A 13,725-nucleotide genomic window follows, 5' to 3' on the forward strand; every position below is an offset into this window, starting at 1 on the left:
GTCTACCCTATGCCGTGGTGGTGTGGCCAACGTCGCTCGTCGGGCACTCGGCCCTAGCACCCCAGCTCGCAGCGGAGCCGCGGCAAGGAGCGGCTAGTCGGCTCGGCAGTCGATGCCGCGGCGCGAGCGTGAGGACAGAGAGGTCGGAGGACTGAGGACCCTGGGCCGAAGCAACCAAGCTCCGTCTCCGTGTGAGGTGAGGCGCGATTCCGTGGCCAGGCCACCGCCGCGCCACGCGTGCCGGCTTGCCACATGGGGTAGGGTTCGTGTGCGTTCTCGATGACTCGATTTGATGTCTCCACTTCGTTGGACTTGGACCGTCGCGTGCGCGAGGCGGTGTTTACACCGTGCGTGTGCACAGCGCAAAAGCTAACCGAGAGACGGACGTCAGTCATTTTTTTACAGAGAAAATTTCTATTATGGGTCACTGACTGCTGGACCACAGAGTATGCCATGGCCCATGCGGCATACACTGTGGGTCCGCCCCACAATGCGGGGTTCTATAGGCATTTCATAAAAGATTTCTTACAGATGCCTTTTATTTACTGAAGAAAACACTTATTATCTCAGCTCCAATGAACCTACACCTTGACTGGACGCTGCCTTTTGAAATCAAGTGTGATGCAAGCAATTTTGTAGTTGGGTCCATTCTTGGCCAAACTAAAGACAAACAACATGATGCAAATTTATATGCTAGCAAAACTTTGACATGATCACAACTTGATTATGATACAATTGAAAAAGAACTTCTAGTTGTTTTTGCTATTGATAAATTTTTGGTCTTAGTAGGAGCAAAAGTAACTGCATGTACTGATCTTATTGCTTTAGGCTGTGCACATGGACAATGGAGGATATAGGGAGGACCGGAACTCTCCACAGTGCATGGCACTGAGAGAGCACCAAATGCTAAGGTGTGTTATTGGGCAATAGAAACGAAGGGTTTGACAATGCACCAGAACTTTACAGTGGGGCACCGAAAATGACCACCGAACTGATTGAGCAGCAACAATCAAATTCCAATGGGCTACATGGCAGCACCATAACTCTCCGGTGGAGTCACTGCACGCTGTGCAATACTGGTCCAATGGCTAGTTTTGGATGTTGGGGCTACTATATACACCCCTTGGTCAGCTCATTTTATATTGCAAGAGTGTGCTAAAGTTGTGAGAGAGATGAGGATCATCATTTAGTGCTCTAGCCACCAAAAGTGATTGAGGAAATGTTACGTGATCAGTGCAATACTTTATTAAGTGCTTAGGCTAGATGAGGATCTGTATCTCATTCCGAGATACGCGAAAAAATGTGATAGAATACACCACTGATATGTGTTTGTATCTGATCCGGTTCATCCCTGCCTGCCTGTAACACCCTGAATTTTGACTTAATTTGAAAACCACTAAAAATTTGAACTTTTTAAAATTTTGCATAGGAACCCATACATATAATTAATTAACCTAGGAATTAATATAAATAGATCAACATAGGAATAAAACTATAGGTGTAGAATTGCGTGCTTGAGTGTTTGCTTGCTTGTTGAACATACGGTGGTACACCTTGCATGCATTCATATTCAAATTCAAATTCAAATTCAAAATGCATTCAAACATAGTATAGGAAATTTGGGAAAAAGAAAAAGGAAAGGAAATAGAGAAATGAGCATCCCCTCCCCTCGGCCCACAGCAGTAGCAGCAGCCCACCTCCACCCTTTTCTCTTCTCCTCTCCCTCTCCCTCCCACGGCGGGCTAGCCCATGCATCGCCGCGCCCCAGCCCAAACCAGCGCCCGCCCCCTCTTCCCTCTCCCTCACTCTCTCTAGCAGGTGGGACCTGGCTGTCAGACCTGTCTTCTACCCTGGGCCAACGATGCAAATACCATGTCGCCGCACAAGCGGCCTGGCCCTACCACCACCGTCTCACCCCGGTGAAGTAAAGCCCTCCGAGATGCTCGCGAGATCTTTCCTGGCCCGACTCCACCGCTTTGCCTCTCCCCTCTTCTCTCTCTCTCTGTCACTGCTCCTCCCTCGACATGCAGTGGCCAACCCACCCTGCCATACCGCCATAGATGAGCCTGAGCTCTCTCGGTCACACGCATGGGCAAGCCCGCACTTTGGCGAACCGACCTAAAGGCATTAGGCACGTGTGCTCGCCCCGAGTGAGCTCGGCGGGCGAGAAATATCTCGCCACTGGAACCGACATGGGCGGCCTATAAATTGGCCTAGCCATTGCCGCTCCGGCCTCACCCTCTCCTCCACCAGCTCTGCCACGAGCGGGAACACCCCATCTTCCCCTCCTCTTACCCTTTCCCCTTCTCCTCCTTACTCTGCTTTGACTTCCCCCAAATTGGGAGTCACCCGCGCCATTGAAGCCGCCTCCTTCTTCCTCCTTCTCTGCTGCGCCATTGGCCAAATGGGCAAGCAAGTGAGTCCCCAACCTTCTCCTCTTCCTTTTTTTGCTGTAGCTAGTCGATAGTCTATGCCTCTGTGTGGCGATGTCGCCGAGCCGCCATGGCGGACGACCTCTGCCGACCAGGGTTCGGTCGGGCACTACACCATCACCACTACACTCCCCGCTCACTTGCACACACGTACACGTAGTTAGTTGTTTAGGTTAGGGCCTCTAGGGTCAAGTCCATCGCACGACGCCGCCTCAACTTCTCTGGTGAGCCACCACCACCGCTATGGGCACCCACTGCCGTCGGAGACGACGTCACCAGATGTGACGTGACCCCACGAGCACCGTCCACCAGTCTTCCTTCACCTCTAAGGGCTGCCACCATCGGTGTAACCCACTCCGACGAGCTTAGCGCCTCCTCCCATGTTTTCATCATCGGCACGGCCATCGTCCGTCGCCGTTCTCCTCTTCCCCCTCCTTTCCCTCGCTGTCATGTGGGGCCAGATGGAAATGGCGTTGCTGTGGCCACTCCATCCCTATCGTCAGCTCCCTCTCCCTTTCTTTCTCTGTCGCATGGGCTCGAGGCCATAATGCCAACGACACCATCATCTCCTGACATGGCGGGCTGGCCCACTATCACACACACATGCCACACACACAATGCTGGGTACACTTAGGAAAACACTAGGTACACCCGGTTAGTGTACACAAAATGCTATAAACCTACTTTCCAAGCTTAGAAAAATTCCTATAAATTTGTAAATAAACATGAAGCATTAGGGAATTTAATCATATAGTTTACACCCATTTTCATGCACCAGAAAATACTTGTAAAATTCTATCAAATTAATTAGCTATAGAATAAACTTCTAAAATGCATAACTTTTTGCATCCTAGCTCTTTTATAGGTGAAACCACCTCTAAAATCTAGCTCTATGCATTCACCATAGTGACACCATATTGTTCTATGTTTGTTTTCCCTTTTCATTTTGTGTTTTGTGGTAATCTTATACGATAGCTACGCCAACAGACAATGGTGACTACCGGGAAAGCAAAGACCCCAATTACGAGAACTCGCCAGAAGAAGCCAACAACGAAGGCAAGTCCTAGCTCCCCTCTCCTCTACCATCTTGCTTTAATCATCACTAAATGTATAACTTACTTAATTGTTATCCTAGAATATGAGCTCAGTTATTATGAAATGATTATTATTGAATTAAGATAAATGGTTATCTTGTTGTTTTATGAGCTCCATGACATAGATGAACTTAGGGATAATGATTAACGAAACTTAAAATGGATAAACTTGAAAGTAAACACCGATAGGGGGCGAGCGGGGATAACTTATGTGGGATAAGTTATCTTGGCGAGAATGCCAGCATATGATTCCTGGGGAGATGCTCGCTTCGATCACATAAGGACCGGTTTGTAGTGTCTCTCGCCTAGTGCAATGTTGCGTACAACCACATGTCTATTTGTCGATGCTTGATGACCGGTAACCTGTCACGGGGGGTACCTAGGACGATGTTCGGAGGGCTTCGACGTACGCAGAACTCGACGATAAATGCAAAGAGATGAACAATTTATACTAGTTTAGACCCTCTTGTCGAGTAATAGCCTTTATGTCCAGTCGACATATAGCCTTTTGCGTTGGATTGACTGTATGATTATTAGGGTTACTAGGGGGTGCACCGTACCTCTCTTTATATAGGGGAGAGGGTAAGGGCACGTATCTAGTCCTAGTTGGTCACAAGAGAAGAGTCCTAGTCCTATTACAGAATCTAGCTTTCATAGTAAGCCGACTAAGTCGATCTAGAATCATGAACTCCATGCCACCTTTTCTCGCGTCCTTCAATAGATCGTGGGCCATCCTAGGGCCCATCCATGTAGTACCCCCATGGGGAACCCCTAGGACCCTGGTTCGTCAAGCCCTCGAGCATGTCATGGTTGAACTCGGAAGCCTTCTTGTTCCTCCTGATCTTGCTAGGTACAAACAAACATAGTCCGAGTGCTTTCATGAGTGAAGCCATGAGGTGCTCTATGAAGCCTTCGGGTGACGTGCACATTTAAAAAATGTGCACTCACTGAGTGTGGCCCCCTAGCCTCTTGCTGTTTGCAAAAACAAAGAGTTAGAGGGTCTAAAAGAAAAAACATCCATAGAGGATTTGTACCCTGCAGCCCTCAAGCCTGTGTCCGAGTACTTATACTTGAGACAAGGATCTGAAAAAGATTATACTCGAGGATGAGAGTGTTAGCAAAAATTATTGCCCTGTCTGCTTATACAGAAGCAGGTAAGACATGTCAAAGTCGCATGCAAAGCTTTAGTACAGTTGGTCCAAAGATACTCAGGATATTTGAAGGAATATGCCATCAAAGGTGCTACCGAGTGTACTATGACTTCATATGTGCTGGGAAAAGGCCGTTTGTACACTAAAAAGCTGTAATGGGACAGACTATACCCTTGTAGTGTAGCATGTGAACCTGTGTAGGAGTCAGTAGCTTATCCATGTATACCGCGTGAACCTGGTCCATAGACAACACCGAGGCGCCTATAAAAACCCTCCATGTCAGAGTTTGAAGCTTGCAAATATGGTGGTGAGCGAAGTAGACCAGCCCCTGGGAGTACTCGGTTGGTACAACCAAGAGCTGTAGTGACTAGAAGAATTCTTGTGAGACAGTTTATAGGTAGGCTAAACCCGTAGTTGTGCATAGTAGAGGAGTCTGGAACTGCAACTAGACGAAGTCTTGTGACGGCTGGTAGGGTGGCGCATCCAGTGGTCCCATGTCAGTTCTTCTAGGGTGCCTATCGACGTTTGTCCATGAAGGGTCGTACCCGGACCCAAATGTGTACAGATGGCATTGGCTGGGTGGCAAGATGTGCGAATGATCTTGCATACTAGCCTACAGGCTTCCTCTTGTAGTTGCTATGCTCCCAAGGGTAGTCGGCCAACAAATGTTCATAGTCGTATAGTCTACCCAAGGTTCTAGGCTAGGACACACTGCACTTCTATTATCTACCCAGATGCATGACTCTTCTCCTCTTGCATCCAGCTGCATCGGGTATGAAAGTACCTACTGAGAAGCACTTAGAGTATGAGTACTCTGTTTTATCCAAGTAGGTGTTATCTTTGTTATTGACTGAAAAAATATTGTATCCAATACTTGTAGCTCTCTAAATAAATAGTCACTCATTATTTTGAGTGGTCTTGAATCTTGTAAAGTGTGCAACTTTGTATCCATAAAAATGTTGTTGAATAAAAAATCTTCATCCGGGTATTGCGCTGTTTAATACATACTGTCAAGCGATTGTCCGAGTACTGGATCAATCATCCGGGTACTTCACGATGTGGCCATGTAGATAACGGTCGTGGCATGGTCAGTACCCAAAATGAAAAATCCAAAAGATAAGTTTGAACAGATTGTGACATGTTGGAAATCCTGAAAAGGAGTGTAGCCGTCGTATCAACCGCGTAGTCGCATTAAAATGGAAGGGAAACCGAAACGCCATGCCCGTTGTCGTGATTATCGGGCCACATCATGGTAAAAACCCTATAAAAAGGAACTGTTCTTGTGCATCATCTACCCCTGCTCCATTTGCATTCTGCCTAAGCCCCTAAGCCACTATGAGCGCTGCAAATCTTGAATCTTGAAACCTTATATCTATAAAAATGCTCTGCTTTATGGGTAAGGGCAAGAACCCGAGCGCTTCCACCAAGAAAGTCATCGAGAAGAGGGCGTTGGAGGTGTCAAAGATGGCCACCGCCGCCTAGATCTGGCAGTGCCGATAACAAAGCCGAAGCATCTCTTGAAGCTCCATGAACAGGGCTATCTGACGAAGTAGAGACTTGGGGAATGGAAGGCACCTGGGGAGTACCGTATTTCCAATCTGGAGCCGGGTGAGATTGTTCTCTATGTGCCGATCATCCAGCATGGGTTAGGGTTGCCTACTTGTCCCTTTTTGCACGAGTTTTTGCATTATTATGGCATTATCCTGAATCATCTGAACCCTAACTCCATCCTGCATCTTTCAATTTTTGTTCATCTCTGTGAAACTTTCCTTGGCACCCCCCTATCTATCACTTTGTTTTGCTACTTTTTCAAATTGAAACCACACCCAGATGCCACAAGTCCAAGTGTTTTGGGGGTGCTGATATTCAATTTCACATGGGGGAGGAAGAACGAGTATGTCCACTATACCCTAGTGGATTCTATACAGAACTGGAGGGCCGAGTGGTTTTATGCGAGGAACATGTGGCCCCCTAGAGGTGCATAGCAACACCGCACCAGTGCCCAACAACAGTTGGGATAAGGAGACGCTAAGTGCGACAGAACTTGAGGGTATTCGTTCTTTCCTCAAGTAAATCTGAGCCATGAAGGACCAAGGCTTTACTGGAGTCAGAGTGGTTGCCAGCTTCATTAGGCGTTGAGTACAACCTCTGTAGGAGAGGCACCACTATGGCTCAAGTTCATGGGCTTGAGGACCTTGCCTGGGTAACCACTGATGAATTGATAGAAGGTGAAGTTCTAGAGAGAATTCAGAACATGCTTGTGTCGGTATAGGTGATACCATACCAGTACCTAGAGCATGATCACCAGAATCTATCGACCGCTGTAAGTATATTGACATTGTGATCTGTACATTTCTTAAAACTATAAAAAAACTAACTTCTATGTGTTGATGCAGGAGTTGGGGTAGAATTTCAATGATTTGCCTATCTGTCCTCTGCGTCCTGATTCTAGAGGAGTTGGTAGAAGTGGAGCGGCATCCAGTGAAGTAGCCGAAGGGAGCGCCGCCTCCGCCATCCCCATGGACTAGGAAACTAGGGGCGAGTCTGAAGGGAGCCTAGACGTCGTCATAGTCTAGGCTTCTCCTAGCAGTACATCCGACGCTTCTCTCGGTAGTGCAACGAGCTTCCTAATGTCGCTGATGCCGACGTCATTGGAGCCTTCCAGTTAGGGACCACCTACGAGTCCCTAGTCCACAAGTTGGGACATAAGGGCCCACAGACTACCAAGGAACTCCTTGACATCATGACCAGCCACACTTCTGATGAGGAGGCGGTTGGTGCAATTTTTTATTGCTCTAGAGGCAAGGCGAATTAGGACGAGGATGCTGATGAAGGCCCCTTCAACTGCTCCAATAAGAAGGAGAACCAGAAAGGGCATGGGAGCTCACTCGTGGCCACCGCCGAGCGAAAAGCTGGTCGAGCGACGTCCAAGGGCACCCCAGATCACTTTAACAAGCTGCTCGAGGGGCCATGCCCAAACCACACCTTCCCTGTCAAGCACATGTAGAAGGACTACTCCCTCATGAAGCACTTCTTCATCAGTGGCTCCAAGAAGTGGGAGCAGAAGAAGAAACCCGAGGTAGAAGCCAACGACACCGGAGAGAAGGATGGTGGCTTTCCGTCATCGGACGGCTACCTCATGATCTTTGGTGGGCCAGAGGCATATGGCTCCAAGCACCAATAGAAGCTCGCATGCCGAGAGGTCTATGAAGCTGAGCCCACCACGCCCACTATCCTCAAATGGTTAGGGTATCCCATAACTTTCGATCGATTTGACCTCCCGGATAGTGTCACACACGCAGGCAGGTACCCACTCATGGTCGACCCTATCGTCAGCACAAAGTGGCTCACCAAGCTACTGATGGATGGGGGCAGCGGCCTCAACATTATGTATGCTGATACACTTGATGCCATGGGCATCGACCGATCACGCATCCGGCCGACCAAGGCGCCTTTCCATAGCATCATGCTAGGAAAGCAGGTCATGCCGATTGGGCAGATCGACCTGCCTGTCACCTTTAGGAATTCATCCAACTATAGGACAGAGACCCTCACCTTCGAGGTAGTCGGGTTCCCACCGGTCTACCATGGCATTTTGGGGTGGCCATGTTATGCGAAGTTCATGGCCATCCCCAACTATACCTACCTCAAGCTCAAGATGCCGGGCTCATGCAGGGTCACCACCATCGGCACTTCTTTCTAGAGGGCCTATGAGTGTGAGGTCAAGAGCTGTGAGCTCGCTTCAGCAACCCTCGCTTCTAAAGAGCTCACGGCCATCGGGAAGGGCATCGCCGAAGGAGCGCCCGACACAAAGTGGGTGGCAGGATCCTTTGAGCCTATAGAGAATGTCAAGGAGGTCCTCATCAACCCCGACAACTCCACCGACAAGATGGTGAGCATTGGCATAGCCCTCTCCCCCAAGTAGGAAGACGCGCTCATCGACTTCCTCTATGCCAATTGAGACATCTTTGCGTGGAAACCCTAGGATATGCCAGGAATTTCAAGGGAAGTCACCGAGCATGCCCTGAAATTAGGTTGTGTTCTAGGCCGGTCAAACATTGCCTGCGCCACTTTAATGAGGAGAAGCGGAAGACTCATCGACGAGGAAATCGCTAAGCTCTTGGCAGGCCAGTTTCATCAAGGAGGTATACTAGCCAGAGTGGTTGTCCAATCCTGTCCTTATAAAAAAGAAAAGTGGGAAATGGAGGCTGTGTTGACTATATGAGCCTCAATAAGGCGTGCCCAAAGGATTCATTTCCTTTGCCATGTATAGATCAGGTAGTCGACTCAACCTCGGGGTGCAAAACCCTATGCTTCCTTGATGCGTACTCCGGGTACCATCAGATCACGATGAAAGAGTCCGACTAGCTCGCTACTTCTTTCATCACCCCGTTCGAATCATTTTGCTACGTTACGATGCCATTCGGACTCAAGAACGCCGAGGCTATGTACCAGCATTGCATGACCAAATGCTTTGGAGATCTCATCGGGTGGACCATTGAGGCCTACGTGGATGACATCATAGTCAAGTCCAAGAAGACCGACCAGCTTGTGGCCGACCTAGAGCAGACCTTCAGGAAGCTCCAAGAGAATGGCATCAAGCTCAACCCTGAGAAATGCGTCTTTGGGGTCCCAACGGGCATGCTGTTCGGATTCATCATCTCCGAGCGTGGCATCAAAGCCAACCTGGTAAAAATATCAGCTATCACAAAGATGGGCCTGATTCTAAACCTAAAGGGAGTTCAGAAGATTACCAGATGCCTTGCTATGCTTAGTCGCTTCATTTCATGCCTCGGCGAGCGGGGGCTCCTCATTATCAGCTCCTAAAGAAAACCGACCGATTTGCATGGACGCCTGAGGCTCAGGAGGCACTTGACAAGCTCAAAGTGCTCCTAACGAAGGCCCTGATTCTAGTCCCATCAGCTGAGGGAGAGCCGCTCCTACTCTACGTCGTAGCTACGACTCAGGTGGCTAGTGCCGCCTTGGTTGTAGAACAGGGAGAAGTGGGACACGCCCTTAAGGTACAATGCCATGTGTACTTCATTAGCAAAGTCTTGTCCAACTCCAAGACGCGCTACCCCTAGATCCAAAAGCTCCTTTATGCCATCCTGATCACCAAGAGGAAGCTGCACCACTACTTTGACTCACACCAGGTGACCATCGTGTCATCCTTCCCTCTCAGGTGAGGTTATCCAGAACTGGGAGGCCACGGGGAGAATCATGAAATGGGCACTCGAGCTGGTGGATTAGGGCGTCATGTATGCCCCATGAATGGCCATCAAGTCTTAGGTACTGGCTAACTTTGTGGCCGAATGGACCGAGATCCAGATGCCACCGACGACCATCGATTAGGAGTACTAGATGATGTACTTTGATGGATCACTGAGAAAGAAGGGCACTGGGGTTGGGCTGGTTTTTGTTTCCCCCCTTAGGGTGCACATGAGGTACACAATTCACATCCACTTCTCAGTTTCGAATAATGTGGCTGAGTACAAGGCACTCATCAATGGCTTGCACATCGCCATTGAGTTGGGCATCCGATAGCTTGACGTTCGAGGCGACTCACAACTGGTCATCGACCAGGTCATGAAGGAGTCAAGCTATCACAATGCCAAGATGGCTATGTATTGTCATGAAGTCCAATAGTTGGAGGACAAGTTCGATGGCCTCGAGCTCAACCATATCCCAAGGTGGCTCAACAAAGTAGCCGACACATTAGCAAAGATGGCATCGAGCTGAGAGTCGGTCCCCACCGGAATCTTCGCTAGTGACCTACACAAGCCTTCGGTCCAATACGAGGAACTAGAATGGACTGGCAACAAGCCCCCAGTTCTTGGGTCAAGGGCTGACTGACCCTTAGTTCCATCTGACCCGGAGGTCATGGAACTCGTTGAAGACCCAATGGTAGAACCCGACCCTCCGACCAACTAGAGAACACCTTATCTTGATTGCCTCCTCCATGAGGTGCTCCCTACCGACAAGACAGAGGCCCAATAGCTCACGTGTTGTGCCAAGTCCTTCGTCGTCATCGAAGGGGAGCTCTACAAAAGTAGCCTCATCGGAATCCTGCAGCGCTGCATTCCCACCGACCAGGGGAAGGACCTACTGGAGGACATCCATGGAGGGGTCTGTGGACATCATGCCACACCTAGAACCTTGGTCAGAAACACATTCTAGCAAGGTTTCTACTAACCAACCGCTGTGGCCGATGCCGAGCAGGTCATATGCACCTGCAAAGGATGTCAGTACTACGCTCGATAAACTCACCTGCTGGCCCAAGTGCTCTAGACGATCCCCATCATGTGGCCTTTCATGGTCTAGGGGCTTTACCTAGTAGGGACCCTTAAGAGGCCACCCGGGGGCTTCACGCACTTACTTGTCGCCGTGGACAAGTTCACGAAGTGTATAGAGGCTCGATCGATCACCGTGATCAAATCCGAGCGGGCAGTGTTGTTCTTCACGGACATCATCCATCAATTCGGAGTCTCAAACTCCATCATAACCGATAACGATACATAGTTTATGGGGAAGAAATTCCTTCAGTTCTGCCATGACCACCACATCTGTGTTGACTAGGCCACCGTAGAGCACCCCCGCACAAACGGGTAGGTCGAGTGCGCAAACGGCATGGTCCTACAAGGCCTCAAGCCTATGATCTTCAACCGGTTGAACAAGTTTGGTGGACAGTGGGTCACCGAGCTTCCCACGGTACTTTGGAGCCTATGGACATCCAGCAGCTGGGCAACTGGTTACATGCCGTTTTCATGGTCTACGGCTCTGAAGCCATCCTCCCAACTAACGATGAGTAAAACTAGTTGGAATGCAAAAAGCCTACGCCCCGATGGCTACGGCATCAGTTGCTCACCAGCGTGATCATTACTTAGTCGCTCACAACTTAAGTTTCTAATGCCTTAACAAAAAACAAGGGGCACATCGCAATGAACTTTATATATATGGAGAGAGGGGCCAAACAATGTTTTCGGCCATAATAAAAGTCTTTACAGAAAGACCGACACTAGACTGGGCTATCTAATTAAACATTTTTGGGCAGGATTTCTTCTTCGAACTTCTCTGCAAGGTCCCTCACTGGGGGCTCCGCTTCCTTCTCAATTTCGTCCAACTCGGTGTCAGTGTAGCCAAGCGTGAAGCCCTCATTGATCACCGGTAGGTCTATGTCGATGTAGCAGGAGAGGGCGATGGCAAACATGCGATGGACGCTGGTGTGCAGGGCCTCCCTTGCGAGCACGTGTGCCCAATCTGGGATCTGGGTAACCCAGGCTATGAGCAAGCTCGTCACCACGGCTGGGGTGACCCTGAGGTCATTAAAGACCAACCTGATGGTAGCATGCAAGGCGTTGTGGTCATCGCTCTCCCACTAGAGTTGACCCCGCACCTCAAAGAGTTGCCTCTAAAGGGCTGCCCAAGCCGAACATCGAAGAGTGTTAGAAAATTGACTTTGAACGACAACCAAATAGGTAACCAGAGCCTCACCTTTCACTTGCTCCTCGAGGACCGTCTTCTCCCTCTAGAGCGCGCCAACATCCCCGACCAAGGCGGTGGCTAGGCCCTTGGCTTCTTCCTTAGACTTCCACTCATTTTTTAGCGTGCGCCAAGTAAGGTCGAGGGCCTGGTGGAGTCGTCCAAGCTCCATGGCATCTTCCCTGGCCTTGGCGATCATAGCCTTGAGCTTGTCCTCGACCTCATCGGCGTGTTGATGGGATTCCCATTCCTTGGTCTAGAGGCTCGCCACTTCTTCCCGCAGTCATGGCACTTCGGCAGCAAGCCCCTAGACCTTTCCTGGTTGCGCATCGCATGGGACTAAGAAAAAATCATGTTAGAATTATATAAACATGGCTCGAAAATAGAAAATGTGAAGACACAGCAAACCTGGCCGGCCGGGGTGATGTCATCCTTCAACACCCCTAACGTGTCGGTCAGGGAGCGGACTATAGACTTGAGTCCTAAGCTCATGCTCATCCAGTCCTTCTCCTCCGCCGGGTCATCGAGGGTGAACACCGAGTCGCTCGGGTCTAGTCTCTTGGCCCATTGGAGCTAGCCTCCTCCCCATGCAAGTAGATCATTGCCCAACCAGACAAGGGACTAGGAGGACCCAGCCCCAACCGAGGGGTCAACCGTGGCAACCATCATCGTTGGCCTGATAGGGGCTGATGGCACCCCCTCCATCACCGATGCTCCCTCAAGAGTGGACCCTCCGATAGCCGAGGAGGCTGGCAGCTCGAGCTCCAAAGTCCGAGCCATCGCTACTTCTATGGGGGACACCTTGGTCATGCCTCCTCCTATCTGCCCCATCTCAGGCGCGTTGACCGGTGCGGGCACCGATTCCACGAGCACCTCCCCCAGCACAATCGGTGCCTCTGCCTCCCCTGCTTCCTCTGGTCATGCCATGTCTGCCTCAGCTCCATCACGGTGCGCCCCCGACACCATGCTAGTCGGCTCCTAGGGGGTTGCCCGATGTGCTAGGATCTTCTACGGTGCCAATGTCAGGGGTCTACAGGGGCCAGTCCTACAGAAAGCACCAACGTCAGACAACAAAATCTGAGAACACAATGAAAGGATGAAGAAGTCGTTAACTCACCACAACGCCATTACCAGAGATCATTTCAGGGGCTAGCCGCTCGACACCGACTTTGCCACATCGACGATTGGCCCCTTCCATCCCCCAGTAGGGTCGGTCAGAGCAGGACAGACTTGCTCTACCAACCTCAGGGGCGTGTCCTCCCCCACCGATCTTGGAGGCACATTGGGGTTAGTCGGAGCAGGGCAGACTTACTCCGCCAACCTCAGGGGTGCGTCCTCCCCCACCGATCTTGGAGGCACGTCCTCCTTGGATCACGTCAGGGCAGGTGACCTGCCCCATGCTGGCCTGCTCATCCTCGAGCACCAGCATGCCCCATGAAATGTTGGGGTCCTCCTCCTCTTCCTCCTCCTCATCATCATCGCTCTCCTCCAAGCCTTGCCAATGCCTTACACACTGGAGCTTCGCTCGCTCCTTCTTCACCTTCTTTTGATCCTTCTTTGCCTTCACTG

At 50.2% G+C, this 13,725-nt stretch overlaps 1 protein-coding gene across 1 annotated transcript; it reads left to right on the forward strand.

The window, feature by feature from the left end:
* The first annotated feature begins 7,993 nt into the window (after nucleotides 1–7,993).
* Nucleotides 7,994–8,380, forward strand: LOC136526127 (uncharacterized). The gene has a single exon (XM_066518893.1). It carries the CDS (start codon nucleotides 7,994–7,996, stop codon nucleotides 8,378–8,380), a length of 387 nt encoding a protein of 128 aa, XP_066374990.1.
* Nucleotides 8,381–13,725: the final 5,345 nt, after the last annotated feature.

The sequence above is a fragment of the Miscanthus floridulus genome, chromosome 19 (genome assembly GCF_019320115.1).
Source record: "Miscanthus floridulus cultivar M001 chromosome 19, ASM1932011v1, whole genome shotgun sequence".
NCBI classification, from domain to species: domain Eukaryota; kingdom Viridiplantae; phylum Streptophyta; class Magnoliopsida; order Poales; family Poaceae; genus Miscanthus; species Miscanthus floridulus.